This window comes from Populus trichocarpa, chromosome 11 (assembly GCF_000002775.5).
Source record: "Populus trichocarpa isolate Nisqually-1 chromosome 11, P.trichocarpa_v4.1, whole genome shotgun sequence".
Lineage (NCBI taxonomy): Eukaryota > Viridiplantae > Streptophyta > Magnoliopsida > Malpighiales > Salicaceae > Populus > Populus trichocarpa.
In genome coordinates, this window is record NC_037295.2 from 16,593,179 (window position 1) to 16,606,861 (window position 13,683).

General features: G+C 35.7%; 3 protein-coding genes across 3 annotated transcripts; 2 read left to right on the forward strand and 1 right to left on the reverse strand.

Moving 5' to 3' along the window:
• The first annotated feature begins 1,126 nt into the window (after positions 1-1,126).
• On the forward strand, positions 1,127-4,424 carry LOC7470923 (transcription factor ILR3). The gene is made up of 5 exons (XM_002316935.4): positions 1,127-1,525; positions 2,480-2,542; positions 3,280-3,357; positions 3,450-3,612; positions 3,772-4,424. The coding sequence occupies exons 1-5, from the start codon at positions 1,347-1,349 to the stop codon at positions 4,036-4,038; spliced, it is 750 nt and encodes a 249-aa protein (XP_002316971.1). The 5' UTR covers positions 1,127-1,346; the 3' UTR covers positions 4,039-4,424.
• Positions 4,425-4,693: 269 nt separating this feature from the next.
• On the forward strand, positions 4,694-6,664 carry LOC7470924 (uncharacterized). The gene has a single exon (XM_002316936.4). The coding sequence runs from the start codon at positions 5,476-5,478 to the stop codon at positions 6,601-6,603; it is 1,128 nt and encodes a 375-aa protein (XP_002316972.3). The 5' UTR covers positions 4,694-5,475; the 3' UTR covers positions 6,604-6,664.
• Positions 6,665-9,787: 3,123 nt separating this feature from the next.
• Positions 9,788-13,683, reverse strand: LOC7470925 (probable galacturonosyltransferase 12). The gene is made up of 6 exons (XM_002317528.3): positions 12,817-13,683; positions 11,666-11,721; positions 11,418-11,573; positions 10,742-11,332; positions 10,355-10,657; positions 9,788-10,261 (listed from the first exon to the last, which is right to left on the reverse strand). The coding sequence occupies exons 1-6, from the start codon at positions 13,025-13,027 to the stop codon at positions 9,980-9,982; spliced, it is 1,599 nt and encodes a 532-aa protein (XP_002317564.1). The 5' UTR covers positions 13,028-13,683; the 3' UTR covers positions 9,788-9,979.

Below are 13,683 nucleotides of genomic sequence, written 5' to 3' on the forward strand. Positions count from 1 at the left end.
AACTCTCTAACTCCACAATCATAGTCATAAGACTGAGATAACCCCGTAGAAAGAAAAGTGAAAGAAGAGAGCATGAAAACTAATTACTCATAGAAAATAAATAAAAAAATAAATTATGAAACCTAATTTCTAACTAACCTAATGTTGAAGGATGAACTAACCAAAATTCAATTAGAAAAAAAAATAACTTGAGTTAACTCAGAGTGATTTGTTAAATCTGCAACCTGAGTCATGAGATTGGAATAAGTTTATAGAAAGCAAATAAGAAAATTATAAAGCTCTACTTTCAACAAATTTAAAGACCAATATATAACCTAATAAAAAAATTATAAAATATAATTTCTAAAAAATTCTAATATTAAATAATAAAATTAAAAAAATACAAAAATAAAATACTATTTTAATAAATAATATTTGATGGGTAGGGATACAATAATTTAGCTTCTGATAATAATAATAATAATAATTTTTAAAGCTTCGAATTACTTAATGGAAGCTGATTTGATGGTGGGATGAGTTCCATATTTGAGTCAATTTGAATGTAATAAAATCATATCCCATTCTCTCTCTCCAGGAACCCTAATTGGAAAGCGCAATACCAGTGATCAAGATTGAAGACTCTTTTTTTTTTATTAATTGTGTTGTGATCGTTCTCAAATCCCACTTGAAATATAAAAAAGAACAAGTGGCATCATCACAACAACGTAACCAAGTTTAAAATTTAATTCAAAATTTAAAATTTAATTCACGTCAGGCTATTAGTTAAATTAAATTAAATATTGATTTGATAAAACATAATTAATAAATATAACTTGTTAATTAATTAAATATTTTTAAAATTATAAATAAGACAAAACATTGTTTCGACACCTCACCAATTTGCTAAGTGAACTCTTAATAAATAATATTTTTTTCCCCTCAAATCAGCTTTGCAAATTAAATCCGACAACTATGTTCCAAAAAATTTATAGTTAAATCGACCCTTACATCATCTCCACAAATAATCTCGGCATTTGTGAAAAAGATAAAAAAAAAAAAAAACAACACCCAAAAACAAAATTCATTGGTAAAAGCCCAAAGAGAAAAGCCCAAAAAAAGCGGATACTGGGGGGGTGCAGCATGACGAACGAATCTTCACCACCACCACCACCTTCTTCCACCAATCAAATCCTCTTCTGCTTCCCCCCCAGGAAGAAAAAAAAAAAACACAACCCCGAAACACCAACACCAATATATAACCCCTTTCCCCTCTCTCCTGTTTGTTTTCCAGGAAAATTCGAACAGAAAAAACACACCCACAAAATATTTCTGGGAAATCAATTGCTGATTGAGTGGAAAGGGAAGAAATGGCGTCAACGGGAAACGCGGGTTGGGTGAGCGATTCGTATTTTATGGATGATATTACAGTTCATGATCCCAATTTCTCCGGTTTCTCCTGGCCATCTCCTTCGCCCCCTGTTCAACAACAACAGCACCACCAAACCCCTTTTGCTCCTGTTGTTACTGCTTCGTCTCCTAATTTCGGGTAGGATTTTCGTTAAATTTCCCAATTTCCCTTGAATTTTCGTTGCTTTTAGATCATATTAATATAAAAAAGCAGGGATTTATTTTTGTTTTGGCTGATTTAGGGGTTTTAGTGATTAGGGTTTGTTAAGAATAGTGAGATTCAATGTTTTTTGGTTGTTTTGTGCTTGTTAATGCTAGTAGTTAAGTGAGTTTCAAATGAGTTATGTAATTGTTCAAGGCATGATTGACTTTTGGATTATTCCTTTGAGAATTTGGTGGCTGATGCATGATTTGATTTAACTAGTAGGTTGATTACAAGATGAATTGTGGTGGGTCTTGGCGGAAATTTGAAGGGTGGTTACGTTGGGGCGTATTTACCTTGAATAATCTTGTAGTTAGAGGCCAATTTGCTTTTACTCTTTTTTTTGTAATGTGACATGAGCTTCAGTTTTAAGTAGTGGAAGTTTGATTTGCATCATTTGCACACAGACGAATAGTATAGCTATATTGTATAAAGTGAGCAGTACTCACTGTATAAGCAAGTGGACAAGAGGGTAGTACTTATTGAGACCTTGTGTAAGTTGCAAGTATGGCACATGGATTTTCTTTATGAAGTAGGAACTTGCAAACAGCGAGGGTTTACTTTCTTTCTGTTATAATAGTTTGAAATGGGCAGCTTTTGACTTTTTCTTCGTAATTAGTGTTTCATATTTCCATTAATGAGAGTGAGAGATAACAACTCTTTTCACTTGAAGGGCCTTTTTGTATTTTCCGTTCTAAGTTCCTTAGTTTTTTTTTTCCCGCTCGCCTCCTTTTTTATCTTTTGTGACATTTACAATTCTTGTTTTGGATATATAAATTACATACTTGTAACAGGTACTTAAATTGGATTTGAATGTCATCTTTCTTGTTGTTTTGTGGTTATTCACTTGATCTTCTAACTCCATTAGTGCATGTGTGATTACATGTATAGTGAGGAAATTGATGGATCGTTTGGGGATTGTGATGTGCACAAGGAACCAAACTCCAAGAAGAGGTACACTTCTTTTGTCTTTCTCTGCTCTAATCCCTTTAAAAAGGAAGGGGTTGGGGTTGGGTGTTGAATTCCCTGTAATGATTATGTGGTTATTGATATTGTTGAGCTGATTCAACTTTATTCCCCGTATATGTGTTTTCCTTGGAAAGTTTGGGAGTTGGAATTGAGAATTCGTGCACCCACCTTTTGATGCCTTTATGCTGAGACAGAACAGCATAGACCTGGTTTCAGAGCGTAGATAATTATGTTGTTTTTTAGATGCCATAATTGAGGAAAAATAAACCAGATTGTCCTTTACTGTTAAGTCTCTTGCAATCATGCTTGCTGGTAATGGTTCTTTGAAGTGAAAGTCTGAAAGATATTATGCCAATATATTTGAATCAGATAACCATTCCAATTGTGTTCGTTGAATTTGTCTTTTTACTACTATATGATAACTATTGCTACCAGTCCCACAGTAAGACCCATATGTCAGAGGTGTTTCTAAACAAGCATCATGAAGATGATATTACATTTAGTAGCACTAGGGTAGAGTTCTCATGTGCTCTATTCTTTATGCAGTTTATGGAATAATTTTTAACATGGTACTATGTTAATCTGTTTTGCATGTACAAAAGTGTGATACATGCATGAATTATTTGTTTGTCTGTTTTACATTTTAAATAAGTGGATTGGAGTGAGCATGTTGTGCAGTGATGTCATCCCACCTCTCTCTCACACATGTTTCCTTGCTGCAGGAGTAGATCTGAATCGTGTAGTGCGTCTAGCTCCAAAGCATGTAGGGAAAAGTTGCGAAGGGATAGGCTAAATGACAAGTACTCTCATATTCTCTTGCATCCCTTTTTGTCTCTGTCTCTCTGTGTGCCTCTCCTAGGCACTCACTCTCTGTATTTGGAATGTCTACAAGGTTTATGGAATTGGGCTCTATCTTGGATCCTGGGAGAACTCCCAAAACGGACAAGGCTGCTATTTTGGTTGATGCTGTCCGCATTGTGACTCAGTTACGAGGTGAAGCCCAGAAGTTGAAGGACTCAAATTCAAGTCTTCAAGAGAAGATTAAAGAGTTGAAGGTCTATTGACATTTATGCGCTTCCAATTCTATTTTTTATTGTGATGGACTTCTGGGCTCTAGTTATTTATTTATGTGTTTGATTTCTTCCCTTTGCATCATATCCTGCCACCTAAGACAACTGCTGCAATTCTTTTGAACTTTCCTTTGTCTTGCATAGGCTGAGAAGAATGAGCTTCGCGATGAGAAGCAGAGGCTGAAGGCAGAGAAGGAGAAGTTGGAGCAGCAGCTGAAAACCATGAACTCACAACCCAGCTTCATGCCTGCCCCTCCTGCAATCCCTGCAGCATTCACTACTCAAGGCCAAGCACCTGGCAACAAATTAATGCCCTTCATTAGTTATCCAGGGGTTGCCATGTGGCAGTTCATGCCACCCGCTGCAGTGGATACATCGCAAGATCATGTGCTCCGCCCACCAGTTGCTTAAGTTGGTGACCTGCTATGAATTGGGTTTGCATTTTGCACCCAAACAAAATGCATTTATTTTGCCATTGCTTTGTCTGCATTAGTTTTTGCTGAGGTTTTCTCACTGGATTTGGTGGCTGACTGATTGTATTTCAATCTGGACTTTATATGAATCGTTGCTGGTGTTCACTTGTAAATTTAATAAGCTTAGTCTGGCAAGCTATGTTTCGGTTTGACTGGTTGTAGGGGTTTCTTTAGCTTTAGAAGTTGACTGGTTTCTTCCAGTTCATATGTTACTGGTAACGTCTATGGCTTCCCCTTAATCTCTGCTGGCCGCGGGACTCTTCAAACTAGGGGATCGCTGCACAGTATTTGAATAAATAAATTTTCACTCTTGTTGAGTACTCATTTCTTGTCCTCAATGGCTGAGGAATTAGGCATGCATGTGCCTTGTTCTTTGTAGTCAGGGATGGTAGTAAGTTGAGTCTGGGTTAACCTGAATATCTATATCCAATTATCAACCACACAACCCTGACTGGAATATCCTCATCCAGCCCAAATCTGTCCCATACAATGCTTTCATGCTGTGTTGATTGAGTGAAATTGCCATTTCAAATTGTAGCGATGTACCAGGCCTTTGAACAGATTAGAATATGTCAAGAACTTGTGGTGTTTGGCTTCGTCCAATCAACTCAGCGAGTGGAATTATGTTTTCTCATGGACATGAAAGCAGCAACGGAAATTGGAAACTGGTTGATGCCTTGAGAGCATCATAGCCATGCTCTCAATCATGGTTCCTCAGCTATAATAGTTAGCAAGTATGGTTTTTTTCCCATATAGCGAGCGCTGTAGCACTCCTTAGTAGGTGGTGGCTAGTAGCGTGAGAGAAGATTGGACAGCGTCGCTCGCGGGAAAAAAATGAAGGCTTGGTTCCAAGGTACCTCGTCGACCAAATGGGGGTGGAGAATGCAAGGGGAAGTACCTGGTACACTCGTCTCTTATCTCTGATCCTCTTTCGATCTCTTCTCTCTATAATAATTAAAACTTATTTCGCCTTGAAATAAAAAAATCCCTGTCAAGAATCCACTTTGATTTTATGCATGCCCGCTTTCTGTTTGTTGATAAAACGCAGAGAAATTGGAAGAAATTATGGTAAAGTTTTCAGCTTTTTGTTATTTGAATTATGGTTGTTTCTAATTTCTGTTGATTGAATAATTGAACTGGTTTTTTCTGTTTAAGATAGAAAATGTTTTGGGTTTTGTTGATTTTTCAATTTTTGTTGTTTAATTTGATTCACAATCCTATATGCTTTAATAATATAATATTCATGATTCTATATCTTAGATAGTATGATATGACAATATTTTTTAATTAATTAGTTAAAATAACTATTTTAATTAAAATGTAAAGAGTAGTGAAGGTAAAAAATATAAACCCTCCATCCGTGGGCCATCATTATATGCGGTTGCCAATTTGCCATGATATCTCTTCTATCTACTTCCAGCTCGTGTACCGTCTTGGTTTCAAAATCTTGCTATCCTGTTTTACAAAAACTCCCATGGCTTCCAATCTCCTCAAATTTCACATCCAATCATTCAAAACTACAAATCGTTCTACACAATTTCTTCAACATGAAACTCTCTCTCCACATATTGCTTTCCCAGAAAACCACCACCACCACCACCTTGTCCATTGCCGTGTTTCCTTCCCCTCACCTCCCCTTTACCAATCCAGAAGTCCCGCTCTTTCTATCCACTCCTTATCTTCCTCCAGCTCCCCTCCTACCTCCAAAGAAGAAGCCATTGTTCAAGCCAAAACCTGTCTCTCAACCACCCTAGAGAAGCCCCTAAACAACCCAAAACTAGCTGGCAAACTCAAGAAACTGAAGCAACCTAGATTCCAGGTAGAAATCCCAGTCATAGATGACTCGCCAACTTCTCTCTCTCAACTTGCCTCTGATGTTTTCAAAGACCTGCCCATTAAGAGAAGAGGGACACCGGTCAAGATTTTAATCCTCTGGCCGAGTCCCACGTTGAAGAACAGAGGCATAGAAGCATTCCAATCTTACAATTCATCAAAAAATGTTGAGCACGTCGACGTTTCTTCAGTCAGAAACACAGACAACAGAATTTTGAGTTCTGCCGAAGTGGCAGTGTTTCTGGGGCCAGAGACTTCACAGTTGCCTGATATCAAAACTGTTACTGATATTTTGTACCCAAAGCCAGTAGTCATATTCAACCCCAAATGGGGGTTTGGAGAGGAGAACGAGTTTGGTGATTTGAGTGGCTTTGTGGGATCCTTTGAAGTGGTATATTCATTCATGGGGTTGGAGGTTAGAGGTATTTTGAGCAAGCGAAAAGGAGTGATTTTCAAGTGTGTCAGAGATGGGGTTGTGAGTGGTGAGAAATGGACCGTTCTTGTTGAAGAAGAAGGAGGAGAACTGAAGGTTGTTTCAAGGTTCAAGGCACGACCATCCATTGGTGAAGTAGAGAATGTTTTGTACAATCTGATGGCTATCAATTCGCCAATTACCAAGTCTGCTAGGTTTTTCAAGGATTTGGTGTCAAATGTAACAGGAAGAAAGTAAATAGAATTTGAGAATGTATGCTCTGGATTTTGCGTCAATGAAGTTTGGTAATTCGCTTGAATCTTCTAATGCTATACGTTTGTTTGCTCCTCCATCACACTTACCACCATAAGTTATTTATGAAACAAACATTTCCAGACTCTTGCTCAAACTTGAACTCCACTTGTACAAAACGAGCACCTGTCACAAGACTTGGTTCGTTTAATGGAACCAAAACTTAAATACCAAATTTAATAACTCAATTATTAAATTTAATAAATTCAAGTACATCAAAATATAAGAGGCACAAATCAAGTTATTAAGAAAGGAGATTGAATTAAAATGATAGAATCAAATTCTTGAAATAAAAGGTGTGAATCCAATGAACTAGTTTCTATAGCTTCTTCTTCTTCTTCTTCTTCTTAAAAAATAGATATTCTCAGACTAGCTTGGGCGATCTTAAGGGAGCTTCCCTCACACTGACCTGGTGCATTCAAAAATAATAATAATAATAATAATAATTCTTCTAGGTGATAGATCTAAGGTGCCAGATGAAAGAAACCTTTTTGACCATCCGACCTCCCTTTAGGTTAGTTTTTATAGTTGCATTTCTAGTTTGGCTTGTCTTGTCTGTTTACAAGTTTGCCATGTGTAAATTTATGTTTTATTTGCATATATTTATATCCCAAGTATTTTTTTATTCTATGTTTTTCTATTATGGGTAATTTTCATATATTTTAACTTCATTTTAGATATATAAAAAAATAGCAATCACATAAAACGTAATATATATTGTAATCAAATTAGGTGAAACATACATCACGCAATTACAATGATGCCAAAAGGCAATGCTGTTACAATGAAGCTACAACATATTTGAATGAAAACTATGATTTGGTTAAATAAAGTATGGTTTATTTAATGTTGAGGATTTAATTAATACTAAAAGTGTTCATTATGTGACCATAGAGATATGATGGTACTTACAAATGTTGTTATTTGATTATTTTTTTATTAATAATGTTGAGATTTTGGAGAAAATTATAACATCAATTCTTGAAGATCATGTAAGTTTAGTTTTGATTTATTAAAAAAATGTAAGGAAAATAACCAACATGATACGAACATCATGTATATAAAAATTCAGAAACCTACAGTCAAGATTGATCACAAATCATGAAAAGCTAAGATCATATTTGAAACTGATATTGACATATCTATAAGTACCTGTATTGGGGCACCATGACTATAATAACAAACCTCCACCCAACAATTATAGAGAATCATGAACGAGAAGTATGAAGGACACCACGAACATTGATTAATTATTCGATAAGTCAAGAGAAGTTTTTTGAAGAATCAAAGAAAGAAAAATCTCTCACAACACATAATAATAGTTGCCGAAATCAAAATTTGTAAAAAAAACCTAATTACAAGATAAATATCATATTTATACTAGGTAAAAACATTCTAAATAATGCTGAAAAAAATAACAAAAGAGTTCTAAATAAAATAAAATAAAAAATCCTAAATTATTTAGAAAACTAATACAATTCTTGTATAGTAGCTTGTAGCACGTGACATCTATCTACTAATTTCTAAACACGAGTAATGGAGTTGGATTACAGGGGTTTGAATCATAAAAGAGACTGAAAGTAAGTCTTTGAAGTGGATTTTTACCTTGAAAACAACCTCTAATAGCTTCATGCTCACCACTAGGCTATCGGCCTCCGAATCACCTTTCTGGATCGATAAGATTTGTATTAATCAGACACTCAAGTCAAAACCTATGGCTGTCAATACAACAACTCAAGTTTTTCCTTCCAAGTCATCTTCTTAGGCTTTTACCCATCTTCCTGGTCCAAGAACATCCTTGGATAGGTTTTCTATGTCATTTCTTTCCACTAGTAGAAGACTCAACCTCGAGTTAGAACTAATTAATTAAGACAATAGATTTCAAAGTATGCTCCTTCGATGTTTGGCTACAATACCCAATAATTACCAAGTATGCTAAGTTTTTCAAAGCTTTAGTGTCAAATGTAACCAGAAGAGAGAGTAAGATATAATTTAAGAATTTACTTAGTGATTTTTCCCCAATTATTAATCTTTAATTGCTTAATTAACCACAATTATCACCATTTTGTAGCGCTTAGTCATAGTTCAGATAACGATGTTTGCCTTCTGTTTTTTTTTTTTTTCCCTTTATTTTGAGCATCCGTTTTATAAAAACACTAGAGGAAGACTACCAGCTACAAAACAATAAAAACATAACAAAAAACCAAGAAAACACAATATAAAAAAACATGATGAAGCAACAAAATCAAAGAAAGAAAGAAAGCAAACTTAATAGAGGTAAAAATTTAAATTTTATTATTATTTTAATTTGTTAATTCAATCAAATTTGTGGAGTTTAGAAATGTGATAACGAATATTAAACAAAAAATATTTTATAAAATATTTATTATCACATTTCTAAACAACTCCACAAATTTGATTGAATTAATTAGGCCTTTACCACTGGGTTGTTGCTTGGCTTTTGCTAAGCGTATACTATATATGTGTTTAATGATAAGAAAAGTTTTTGATTGTCTGATGAGAATCGGACCTAAGACCTTAAAAAGGAAAAAATACTTACTACTTGCAGACTGCATGTTGTTAGTTAGACAAATTTCCATGGTGCATTGATTAGTCAGACAAATTTATACATGTTATGAATTTAAACTAGTTACATGATCCGTATAAGAAATAAGGATGAAGGGTTATATCATGACTCTTCACCGTCAAAAATTGTAGTTCTTCACCCTTATTAATATAATCTATTGATTTTTACCTTAATTAATTCAATTTTGATTTAGGCCCTTTTCCATTTAATCCGGATTTCCTTTCTTGATAAAATTTGATTTAAATTTGTTAAGAGGGCCAATCCTATGAATCCAACCAAACGATTTCTTGTTCCTTTTTCGGCTGCGTGCAGATGTTCTATTCTGGTGAGTTGACTCGAGGTCTTAATCAATTTTGAAGAAGATAAGAACAGAGTTGTGGTTGGCTTGTGGAGACCTGGAATCCACGTGATAACAATGATTGGATCAACTCCTAGGCCAGATTTAATATCTATGATGTTGTCAATGGTTGAAAATCCATAAACATGATTTTCTGATTAAAATTGAATTGAGAATTGAAGTAAAAAGGGAAGGCAAGGGAAGAATTTTCACCCACAGAGGAAGAGTTCTAAAAAAATCAATCAAACAAATGCCTGTGGTTGTATAGATCTTTACATTCTGAAGTCAAGACCTTGAATTTGTGAAGAATTCTCTCCTCTTTCCTTTTTTGCCTCCTCATAGATAGACATATATTAACCACCATTGCGGTCAACGTTATCCTCTCAAAATTCAATTTATCATGTCCTAATATGACAGCCCGTAATGAACTTGTCAGAAGAGTTGATGTACTTGGCCCACAGGGGCCGGAGTTGAGGGAATGCTATATCTAGCCAAGGCTTTGCTCGACCATTGAAATGGATGACGCCGGCAGTCTCAGCATCGGCCAAACTAGTATTTTCTTGGTAGCCTAGCCCCAACATATGCCAAAAGGGATCGATAACATGGACGTGACCATGGAATGCTATTAGACCTGGTGGTAATGTTCCTAGCTGCCACAAACTCAGGCCTGATTTCAAGTTCTGCAAGGAGAAAATGAGAACAATTTTCGATTACTGAATGTTGAGGATCGTCACATGTTGCTTGGAAACAATGTGATTTATATCGGTGATTACCTCTTCAACCCAGTGATGATATGTTATGCTTATGTTGGTTTTCCTCCAAGCTTCTAAATCGAAGATATTCATGCCATAAGCCCAAGCACATTCGTTCGGGTTGAAATTTTTTGCTATCAAAGGATGAGAGAAGTTCAAATAGTTCTTTAACCGCTTCGACATGACAAACTTGTCTTGTCCTCGACAGGTTTCTACTGCCCCATTAACCTTTCCATTCATGTCAATGTCCCAAAGAGGCGAAAGATCGGTCTGCACCACGATGTCATCGTCTAGGAACACAACCTTGTTTAGACTTGGGAACAACTGCAAAAGCAGGAACATTGACACTAAGCATTACGAGGATCGAATAAAGCTCATGTTTGTATAACATTGCTGAAACGTTATTACCTCAGGTAGATGAATTCGAATGTGATTCATCACTGAATTGTATTTGGGACCAAGTGTTTGCAGCTTTGCTGCGATAATATGAGGTTTATCGGTGTTACTTTCCACGATTGCAGACGAGCCCCCTCTAAACCGTGACCTCACCCTTAGATCCTTTTCCATTGCTTCTAAAACTGGGACTTTCCCCTTTGCGAACCAATCAAAATGATGCAATGCCTTGACCTCAATTATTGCAGGAGATAGAGGGTGCAATGAGAACCATGCTTGCATAGGCGAATACGTTTTCCTGTCTGTTATTATGTGCAGAACAAACTTTTCGGGGCGCAAAGCATTTTGGAAAAGTGAATTGGCGACTACAGAAGCAGCTAGCACATTGTCTGAAGCTAGGACAAAGTGAAAATAAGAATTGTCGACAAGCGCAGGGACGAGTTCCGGCAATGGGAGCTGGCGTCGAGCAGCTGCATTGGTTGAGTGTTCATGGGCTAACCTCAAGGCAAGGCAAAGGAGCTGTTTAGGTATGCTACTTGACGCGACATGCCTGTACAGATATTCTTGAATTTTGGCATTTCTAGTCCTCTGTTCAAGTAGAGTGACCTGAAAAATATCGATTGTTAATTGACAATGAGAATTCCCATCAGTTAGTATTGACATCAAACAGCAGATATAAACCATAAGATACCATTTCTCTGAGCTTGAGAGCAAAAGCTTTTGCATCAAATATGCTGTTTTTCACTTCATCCATAAATTCCTCCAATGTCTGAGGAATATCATCTCTTCCCTTTAATTCATCGTTGTCAAGTGGTTGTTCTAGTACTTGATACATCACCTCTGGTACCTTTAGACACCAAACAATGAATCCAATCATTAGCAATTAACATTATAGAAAGTTTGATACACAAAATCAAATTCAAGGGTTAAGGAGCTTACAGCAGAATCAAGCCTTCTCCCCAATATTCTTGGTCCTAGTCTTTTCCCCAGGCAACCTATCAGTATTGGATTAAATATTAAGGCTAGATCATTAAGCTGTTAAATACCAAATTATATTGCATTAGCAAGTCTAATTACATTATCATCCTCATTCTAATCAATATTAGGATTAAGGATTTGTTTGGAATTGTATTTTGCCCCAATTATACTTTTAAAATATTTGGTTAATTAACACACACTATAGTTTTAAATAGATTTTGCTGAAAACTCTCACTAAAAACCTTATTTAAAACAAAAACTATAATTTATAACTTTTTTCTTAATTTATTTTTGCAAATCATAACCGCAAAAACTACTACAACACCAAACACACAATAAATATTAAAATATTAAGGCAGCCTCTTAAGGGCAGAGGGTGGTTTCACACCAACCATTGGTGAATGTATCAAATGGTTGAATCTTTCCTTCTCAGATCTGTTGATGTGCTAACAATTGACTAGCTATATATGGTTGTTTTATTAATGATAATTGTCAATGAAATAGCCTGATGTTGGTGCAAGAGTGCTTGACAGGTTCAGAACTACCTTATGCTTTGGTGCCCCGAAGGATTAATATCTTCTAATTTGGTCCTTAAGTTTCTATTTTTTTCATAACAGCCATGCATTTGGTCCCCAAAAAGTAACATATTTTCTCATCAGCCTTTCTTTAATTTAATTCATTTCCAAGTTTATCCTTGTATATTTTTTTTTATCTAATTCATTCCATGATTCTTGATCCTTAATTTCTTTTGGATAAAATATATGTGTGTGTGTGTGTGTGTTTTCTTCGATAGCCAACTCATTTCCCATTGACATTTTGATTCAATGCTATTATTAAATAAAGAAACTAAAATTAAAACGCCATTGCCTCCTATTCTATACGTAACAGGCCAGTCATTGGTTGTTCTGTATCAATCTTTGAAAAACAATTGTTCATAATTTGAAGCTATATCTTAAGATTCATTAATCTCTAGCTTCGGAGAAACATTATTCTTAAATCCTTAACTATATCATCAATCAACGCAAGCAATCTGCATTTTGAAAATCTACTAAAAGACATGACAAGAAGAACCGAAAAGAAATTAATGCAATATACTAATATTGAAAATGTACCTAGTGTAGAGCACTTGGTTTCTGCATCAATGGTGTCAGCGGTGGACAAAAGGAACACAAACCGAAGAAGAAATGTGAAGAACAAGAGAGAGTAGAAGAGCATTCGATACGAAACCCTTCTTGCTCTAACCTTCACTTTGATAAATTCTCTAACACCATTTCCTGGAAGAACTGTTACATGCCTCAAACTTGGTGATATATGAAGCTGCATTTTATTTCAAACCAAACACCTAAAATACAGCAAAACCAAGAAACAAGAAGCAATATCAACCCCAAAAGTAGAGCAGTTTCTTGTTGTCTTTTCTTGGTTGGTTATTTCATCATTTGGCAGTCGCACTCAAAGAAGAACTGATGAGTAGAATTGCAAGAACTCGGCTGTAAGAGGAAGGATTTGGTAGGAGTTAATTTAAGGAGGTTTCTATCAGTCACCTAATTAAACTTGCTTAGCAATTGGGCTAGACATGTGTGTGTGTGTGTGTGTGTGTTTAGACTTGTTTTTTGAATGTTTTAATATACATGAGAAAGATCGAAGAGGGTTGTTAAGGAGAAAGAGACATGGGACTTAGAAGAGGCTTTGGAGTACTTTGGCTTGGCACTGAAGGAGGGAAGTTGAGAGGAAGGGTTTGATAAAATATATATATTTAACTAGAAGGTTTGTTGTTTGGTGCCACTTAACTTTGCCAACAAATGAAGTTTTTTTGCTCTGTAGCATGTTGAAGGGAGTTTGGACTTCGACATCACAGGGCTTCTAAATGGAAAATGACTCCTCGTTTTGGACAGTATTTGGTGTGTAAGAACAGGAAACTATTCTTCTCCAGTAACAAATCAAGCTGATCAGTATTGTAGAGAATAGCAATCAGATTACTT